Genomic DNA, 9,352 nt, shown 5'->3' with positions numbered 1-9,352 from the left:
GATATTACTGAAGAAGAACAGTTGGTTCTTATAAGCCGCTTTCCCCTACCCGAAGGAGTCTCAAAGTGGCTTACATTTGCCTTCCCTTTCCTCTCTCCACAACAGACACCCTGTGAGGTAGGTGAGGCTGAGAGAGCCCTGACATTCCTGCTCAGTCAGAACCGTGTATAGCGGTGTATACATCCACCTGGAGTTCTTCCCCTTCCCACCCCCTCCAGGTCTATCATTGGTTATTTTGGGAGCAGGGAGGGTCAACATGAACAAATGTGGTCATATCACCTGATAAACATTTAACAAATTTTAAAATATATAAAAATTAATTAACTCCCACTCATTCAGGAAACCCTTTCAGGGCCATCAAGAAACCCTGGTTGAGAAAGCTTGCACTAATATGAGGCTACATTATTTAAGACAAGTATTCTTCTCCCACTATTTCCTCTTTCTTTTCCCTGAATGCCCCCATAGCCTCCTCTTTTCCTGCTTCCTTCTCCCCATCCCACCCAACAACCAGACTAGTTATCTGCCCTTCTGTCTTTAGCTCCCCTTTCCCCACCCCAGCATACCGTACCTAGGAAAACTGTGACTCAGTTGTATGGTGCTGGTTACTTGGCCAGGCACACTTGCATTGTGGGGCACCTTCAAGGACTTGTTGGGGGCACTCAGGTGCTCCCAGTTCCTAGTCTGAAGCTCTAACTACTACAATGCTGGCTTTCACAAGGTTGCTGCTGTTGAACAATCGCAAGAAGCCAGACTTAGATGAGTCATTCCAGTTCAGTAGGATCAGTAGGACTGCCAGCTCCCACTGTGGCACCAAGCAATCTCCCAGAATTACAACTGGTCTCCGGATGACAGAGATCTGTCTCCCAGGAGAAAATGACTACTTTAGAAGGTGGGCTCTATGGCGTTGTATCTCCTACCGAAATCCTGCATTCCGCAGATTCCACCCAGAAATCTCCAGAAATTTCCTAACCAGGAGCTGGCAGTCAGAGCCATGCCTGGCACTGATGAGGCTTCCCTCAAAAATTAAAACAGCCCTCAAAAGGACCCTGCCTCCTCCCCTTTACTCCCTGAGCCCCAGCCTGGAATGCTGTGATTGGCTAGAAACAGCCACTGGGATAATCAGTTAAACCTACAGGTGCTTCTTTTATCATTTGGGGTTTAAGATTTGAGGTTTTATTTTTGCAATCCTGGAGCATTTTTCAGGTTTGTAGAAAGATCTGTCTTACTCTTTCACAGCTTCAACCAACAGATATAAGTATCCTCAGATCTGGCCAACTTTGCTATTAGAAAACAGAGAATGACGGTATTTATTTGGATATCTGTACTCTGGCTTGCTTCCCAATGGGAAGTCAAAGTGGTTTATAACATCTCTCCCCATGCCTCCATTTTATCCTCACAACCACCCTAGGAGGCACCTTAGCCTGAGAGAGAGACAGGCCCAAGGTCACCCAGCAAGCTTCCATGGAAGCTTGGGGATTCCAACCTTGAGAACTGTTTTTTTTTGTACCCCGCCTTTTTACTGCTCAGAGTCTCATAGTGGCTTACATTCACCTTCCCTTCTGCTCCCCACAACAGACACCCTATGATGTAGGTGGGGCTGAGAGAGCTCTGAGAGAACTGTGATTGCCTAAGGTCACCCAGCTGGCTTCATGTGGAGCTAGTAGAGAATCAAACCCAGTTCTCCAGATTAGAGGCCGTTGCTCTTAGCCACTATACCGTGTCAGCTCTCTTGGTCTTCCAAATGTTTGTCTGACACTCAAGCCAATGCATCACAGCAGATTCCCCCTTTTTACTGTTCAGCAATGATGAGGTACCCTCTCTCCAGACTACTTGCAGATTCCATTTCCCACCATAAAAACTTTGGCTGACGCATTCTGTGATTTGCATTGCAATAGTTGTTACCAAGGCAGAGTATCCCGAGTATACTTGCTGTGCTACAGGAAGTGACCGTGGCTCTTCTGACAGAGAGGAGTTGCTACAACACAAAGCGGTGTTAATTTCCCTGCAGCATTCTAACGTTCAGGAAGACCTGGACATCGTACACGGTAGAATAAAGCGGGAATTCAGAAGCAGATCTTTGCAGTAGTACAATGGCTTGTCACATTTGGCAACAGAAGTGCATGTGATGTTCACATTTTCTGGGTCCCTCCCTCAAAAAATTTTTTTCTGTGGTCATCTTACTTTTCATGCAACCGTTGACTCTCCCCCCATGCAGCTCCCTGGAATCTGCATCCAACCATATAAATGACACCATTGAATGCAAAATATTCTTCGGGAGGGGATATTAGGTGAGCCAGATTCAGACGAGGACCTGAAAAAGAAAATCCTGCTCTGTCTCTATTGATCATTCAAGGGCGGGGGCATTAATGAAGCTAGTTCCAGGACCTTGGCTGAGTGCTTCTCCCTTTCCTTCCCTCCCTCTGATGGTTTTATTTATGCAGTTGTTAGAATATTTTGAATGCTTCCTGGAGGAAAATGCTAGAAACGGTAAAAACACGGAAAAGGCTGGGGTAAAATTTCTTACCTTGATGTGCTAGTTTTTGTGCAGGAAACAGCACCCGTAACTAGCACGCTGACATGGTATTGTTCACTCTCCAGTTCAGGATTCTACTTCTTCTTTACACCAGATGTAACTCACCGGTCATTCTTTTCTATTGTCTGCCTCTATGCCCTCGCTGTAATCATCACTTTTGCACTGAGGTGGTGCCCTGGTGGTATTGCACAAGGGCTGGGGGGGGAATGGGGGGGCTAGTGAACTTCTTATTGCCTGAATTCCCAGATCTTCACACCCCGCCTCCAACCCCCTAGCAGGTGACAATATTTCACTTGGTACTAGCTGGTATGATGTAGTTGTTGTGAGAGTGATGAACTAGGATTTGAGAGACCCAGGTTCAGATTCCCACTCTGCCATGGAAGCTTGCTGGATGACCTTGGGCCAGTCCTGCACTCTCAGCCTAACCTATCTTACAAGATTGTTGTGAGAATAAAATGTAGAAATGAACAATGTTGAAAGCCACAATGAGCCCCAAATAGGGAGAAAAGTGAGGCATAAATGAAATAATAATAATATTTATGTCTGGTTCGTTATTTTGTATTTTCTTGGGTCTGATACTGGTTTTCATGTGTTCTTGAAGTCTCATAATACAGCAGAACAGAAAAATTAATAGAGGTTGCCAATTTTTAGTAAGGTTACCAACCTCCAGGTGGGGTCTGAAAGTGTCTTGAAATTACAATTTATCTCCAGACTGCAGGAAACAATTCCTCTGAAGAAAATGACTACTTTGGAGGGTGGTCTCTGGGGCATTATACCCTACTCAGGCCCAATCTTTCCCAACCTGCCCTCCCCTTTTGGTTCTACCCAAAAATCTCCAGGAATTTCTCAATCCTGTTAGCAACCATAATTATCAGAGCCTGCAGGACCATAAAATATGCCTGTACAATTGCCAGTGCTGATAACATTCTGCTCCTTAAAAGAAGAAAAAATAAAAGAGCATGGCTTAATTAGCTTTGTAAGGATCATGATTGTTTATGGCCACCATCAATGATTCTTCCAAATAAGGCTTTCCCCTGTATTTGTGTATGTGCTCTCTTATGTCTGGCATTGCTAGTTTAAACTCAGAATCCAAATAAAGAGGAAAAATAAGCTATGTAAACCTGAAATAGTGAAGCAGTCTAGCAGGACATTTTAAAACCTGCCACACCAATCTAGGATTGCCAACTCCAGCTTGGGAAATTCCCAGAGATTCAGGTCTGGGACTTGGAGAGGCAGAATTCTGGGGAAGGAGGAGCCCAATGGGGGACGTAAAGCCCAATTCTGCTCTTCATAGCTGCCAGGAGATCAGTTATAATTCTAGATGAACTCCAGGTCCCACTCGGAGGTTGGCAACCCTGCTGGCAAGGGGGAACTGTATGCTTTTTCTATTCTGCTGCATTAGGAAGCTTCAGGGCAGATCACATGACAAGAACCCACAAAAATGGTTGGTAACCCTACATTTACCCCAATGAAGGTCAGTTGGCGTGTAGATTAGCCCCACATGAAAAGAGGAAGACTAAGTACATGGGCAGAAATGGCGGAGCAAGGCAAGAGGAAAATTTGGACAGGGTTAGGACCAGGAAAATAGCAATGATTTCCAACAATTCCCTCTGCTCCCAAATATCTCTTTTCCATCTTTTTACGGACTGCCTTGCAAATAAAGTTTGCGTCCAATGGCAACTTTAAAACCAACAAAGTTTTATACAAAGTATACTGTTTTTATTTGCACACACACACTTCCTCCACTTGAATTTGTGCTTTGCAAATAGTTATTCAACCAATTTCATACTTGTTTCACAACACTTTGATCAAGGTCACATTTCTTGAGAGTCACTCTCAACTGTTGTTAGACAGGTAAACTAGAATTAAAATCTAGTGCAAAATTGAAAAGATAAGCAGAAACATCAATTTTATGGTGATGCATATAAATGCTTTGATCAGTTCACCCAACTAATGAAGAAAGCTCTGTACCATGATAGTTTATGTTGCACTAAATTCTGTTAGTTTCTAACTTACAGAGATCCAATTGGGTTTTCAAGGCAATGCGTCTGAGAGCAAAGAGGCTAGAGTCTAGGAGCTGCAGGGGCAGGGCCAATCAGGGTGCAGACAGCTTTGCTGTTTCACAAATATATAGAGGAACAATGGATAAGGATTATTATATACTAGCAAGAAAGTCCATTGCAAGCAGAAATGCAATGGGCGCTAGGACCCAGAGGACACCGGGAGGTGCAGATCTGTGTGTCTCTCTCCCTCTCCCTGCGTGTCTTGGTGTGCCTTGCAGCAGGAGGCATAGCAGGTAATTAGGCCTGGTTTGTAGGAAGGAAGGAGGGCTGGTGTGCAGTTTGGGGCAGCTCTCTCTGTCTTTCTCTTCCTCCATCGCAGCACGGGCAGCTCTCTCTGTGTCTCTGTCAGCAGCCTGGGACAGTGTGTCTCTCTCTGCCTCCCTTGCAGCAGGAGTGATAGGAGGGAATGAGGGTTCATGTTGGGTCTGACAGGGCTTTTGTGTCCTTCTGTCTCTGGCATGTCTCAGAGGAATGTGGCTAGTGTCCAGGGAGGGAGACCAGGAGCTGTTGGGGCAGGGCCAATCAGGGTGCAGCCGGACACGTTCCACCCCCCAGGCTGTTTCACAAATATATAGAGGAACCATAGAGGAACCATGGATAAGGATTTCTTATCAGCCCTTTCTCTATGGACTCAGGGCAGGTTACATCAAACAACATGACATGAAAAAAATATAGGAATACAAAAATATTATCTGGAATAAATAAAATCTTAAACAGCTAAAATAGATATGCCCTTCGATGCCCATTTCTTGGCTTGTTTCAGGATTATCTGTTTAGTTTGATTGATGCCAATTTTCTGGGACCTTGGGTTTTTTACATCACCTGCTGCCTGATCTTTTTAACTATAGATGCTGGGGTTGAATGTGGGACCTTCCAGATGTGAAGGGGAGGCTCTACCACTGAGTCACAACCCTCCTAAAACACAGCACTACTTTCTTCCTGCTGAACATCAGCTTTCCAGGGCCCATTCTGCACACATTGGATAATGCACTTCCAATGTACTTTAAAAGTAGATTATCCTGTTCTGCACAGGAAAATCCAGCTGCAAAAGCACATTGAAAGTGCCTTATCCAATATGTGCAGAATGGGCCGAGCTTGAGCCATGGGCGTTACGCATCCTGGTCTGGAGGGGATGCATGCTGCTCATTTACCTTTAGTGACGGACACTGGAAGGCCCTAAGAAAGCATAAAATCTATCAAGGACTCTAGGATGTATCTGAAGGCTATAAAGAACCCCACCTACAGACAGAATTCTGAACCGTCTTGATCAACTGTATCCTATTCATGATATCATAGTATTTTCCATACTCTCACACACTCACTTTCTGAGGGTTCTGCCAAAGCATCTCCAAAATTGTCAGAGGGCCTGCAAAATGGAGCTCTTCCACCAGGTCTACGGCTGAGGCTGGCGCCTCCTGGTAAGATCGGGCCCCTCCTCCCCTCCCCTTAGGGGTTTTATGGGGTTTTATTATATGCTGTTACCCGCCATGAGCCTTAGGGGAGTGGCGGGCTATAAATCCAAATTATAATGATAATGATGATAATGATAATGATAATAATAGAAGTCGATGGCTTTGTATTTGAGCACTTTTTCGTTCCCAAGGTTGCAACGCCTTGTGTGTAAACTGGCAACACCAGCCAAGCAAGACGCCCAGTTGCTTCACGAGCTGTAATTCAAATATCCACTGACAGCTCTTGAGGGTGGGGTGGGGGGAGCTGTGTATATATAGAAACCTAAGGCAGATTTAAGCCTTTGGTAAACAACTGTCAAGCTTAGTTTTTGGCACATTGACAACTATAGTTTGTTGGCTTTATGGATCTACAGATATTAAATTTACTTGGCTGCTAAAAAACACCAACAACCTCCCAGACATCCTGTTCACAAATGAATGACCATGGCTGTGTTTCCTTACAAAAGTCTCATTTCATGGTGAAATTGAATCCTGGTTAACTGATATTTTACCTCAGCACAGAATGATGACACTAATGATGTATATTCGTTTCCTTTCTAAAATATGCATAGGTGTCTTCTGAGCTAGTACAGAATCTAGCACCATGAGCAATGCCGCTCAACTTGTACACAGAAGCCCCCCCCCCCCAGCTCAAACCCTCTGTTCAAGCATGAAACACCTGGATGGCCTTGATTTCCTCCTCCAATCCCTTCAATAAAATGGGGGATAATAATGCTGACCCACCTGCAGGGTTGTTATAGAGATTACTGAAATTATTTGTTGCCCTTATATGCCACTTTACTTTTTTCAAGGAACAAAAGGCAACTTAACATAGATTTGTCCTAAAAAATCTCCCATCTAGCACAGACCAGATTCATACCAGCAGTGTTGCTCAACCACACTTGGGGGCCCCACTGCATGGGAAGCTCTGATAAGATGACCACTGAGCTCGGAGATCTCTTGGTAACAGCGGGAAAGGAAACAGCATGGTCATGAATGTAAAAATAAAGCCAGTGCTGTAAAACCTGAGCTCCCATTTACAGAACAAGAAAATACATGTTTTTGGTCCTCATGGCTATATTCAAAACAAAACACATACACCCAGTATGTGCACATACAACATGAAATGCTTAGGGAACAGAAGTGGGATGAGTGGCTGGTTGGGACTGCACCTTCCACCTGGAAGATCTTTCATCCTCTATCATCACCCCCATTCTCAGATAGTTTAAAAAACAGTTCTGGGGGGGGACCAGAGTGCTCACAGGCTGGTTAGATATGGCACCAAAGAGTGGAAACAGTGGACTCGACCAATGGGTGGAGGGAATATAGATTAAGTTTGTCTGCTCTGGGTTGGGAAATATCTGGAAATTGGGAGGGTATACATGGATGGTGGGTTTGGGGAGGACTATAATGCCACAGAATACATCTTCCAAAACAGCTATTTTAATTGAGGGAATTGAGCTTGGTTATCTGGAGATCAACTGGAAAAGCAGGAGATTTTAGGAATGCTGTCCTCCAAGTGGACCTGGGGAACCCCAGAATTACAGCTCATCTCCAGATTATAGACCAGAAAATGGATGCTTGGGAGGGTGAACTTGGTGGCATTATACTCCACTAGGATCCCTATCCTCCCCAGACATCACCCTCCAAACTCCAGGAATTTCCCAACCTGGATCTAGCAACCCTACCCTCTACCAGTGAATATGAGGGGCGTGGCACCACTAGATCTCCAGGTGCCACCTGGAGGTTGGCAACCCTAATTATGGATGGATGATCTGTTCTTGCAATAGACCTGAATTGTGTTGCCTTCTGCCCCTCCCCCCACACCATTCATAAGCATGATTGCACCAGCGCTTTTCACATACTCTGTTCCTGTTCACTGTACAAAGAAGCCACCCAATTTCCAGAACTTTGGAGGACCTCTACTTCCAGCTTTTGTCATGTAAAATCAAATTTCTTTAAAAAGGAACAAGTGTTCTGCACGAGAGGAGGGACAGTGTCTTCCTAGTCAAATGATCCACCCCTTCCTAGCCATTTGGAGTTGGACCATTGGGAGGGTTAGGAATTCTATGTCAAGTTGCTAGCCCTAATCAGAGAACTACAACTCCCAGGGTTCCCTAGGGAGAGGAAATGACTCCAGCACTAGTTTAAACCGGGATTCTGGGAAAGGGGACAAACTTCCTACTTTTGTATGGAAGTTTAATTGCATAATTTCAATATTTAAAAGCAAGCAATTAAAATAGGAAATGAAAAGAGTCCTGGTACCAACCTCATTCCAGAATGGTGAAAAGCAAAACAAAAGAGCTTTATTCAAATGGGTAGCCGTGTTGGTCTGAAGTAGCACAAGAGAATCAGAATCCAGTAGCACCTTTAAGACCAACAAAGATTTATTCAAGCTCACGCCCTGAATAAATCTTTGTTGGTCTTAAAGGTGCTACTGGACTCTGATTCTAAAGAGCTTTATGTGAGACAAGCATTACTGTGCTCAAATATTAATGCCCAGCCAGTGTTTGTCAAGTAAAATGGCCGTATCATGCTATTTTCCATTTAAAGCAGACACTCAGGTATTAAATACTTTATGGTTTGAAAAGGGGAGAAAAGCCACAGATCTGTTTTGTGTTTCAATCAAACAGCTGAAGCAGTTCTGAGGGCAACGAGCTCCCCCATGTGCTTGGCAGGGAAATTACAAGAAAACATGTTCCATTAACTTGACATCGTCCTCATCTGGAGGCAGTTCAATCACACCTTCCTGGGCAGTCAGGACTGAGATGAGCAGCTTGCCCAATTTTATTTTCCTGTGCTGGAAGCATATTTCGGCTATCTCTTTCCACTCCTCCACGCTACAGTGTGAATCATTTACAATCATTTGTTCCAACACATCTAAATTTGAAAAGAAGGGAACCAAAATAATATTTTAATGCATTTCATTTCTGGTTTGAGATTCATCTAAAATGGAAACTTTCATAGATTTGGGTGAAAATTAGGAGAAATAGTTGATGCATTTTAAAATTACCAACATCATCATCAATAGATAAGCATAAAATGTTTTTAGAATAATTGTTATCAATTTTCATGTTGCTTTTCAAGAATAAAACTATAAATCAAATAACTATAAATCAAATCAAATAATGGGTGCTAGATTAGGCATACTAATTTTCAGACAGCACGTCCCTTGAGAAAAGCAGCAATACCTGGCCATTTTGCATGAACAAAAGGAATGTGTTTGATCACTTGTCCAATTAAAATAACTTTAAACTGGTCAACGGCCAATTAAGTTCTCACCTTTCCTTATGGCCCCCGGTTCA

At 43.8% G+C, this 9,352-nt stretch overlaps 1 protein-coding gene across 3 annotated transcripts in view; it reads right to left on the bottom strand.

The window, feature by feature from the left end:
• Nucleotides 1-4,228: 4,228 nt before the first annotated feature.
• Nucleotides 4,229-9,352, bottom strand: part of CLHC1 (clathrin heavy chain linker domain containing 1) — a 26,233-nt gene continuing 21,109 nt past the window's right edge. For all 3 annotated transcript variants that reach the window (XM_077333898.1, XM_077333903.1, XM_077333913.1), the window contains exon 12: nucleotides 4,229-8,927. In XM_077333898.1, the coding sequence (XP_077190013.1) occupies nucleotides 8,731-8,927 (197 nt within the window). In that variant the 3' untranslated portion in view covers nucleotides 4,229-8,730. The remainder of the gene's footprint in view (nucleotides 8,928-9,352) is intronic.

This window comes from Paroedura picta, chromosome 1 (assembly GCF_049243985.1).
Source record: "Paroedura picta isolate Pp20150507F chromosome 1, Ppicta_v3.0, whole genome shotgun sequence".
Lineage (NCBI taxonomy): Eukaryota > Metazoa > Chordata > Lepidosauria > Squamata > Gekkonidae > Paroedura > Paroedura picta.
This window is presented reverse-complemented; position numbering and strand designations above follow the sequence as displayed.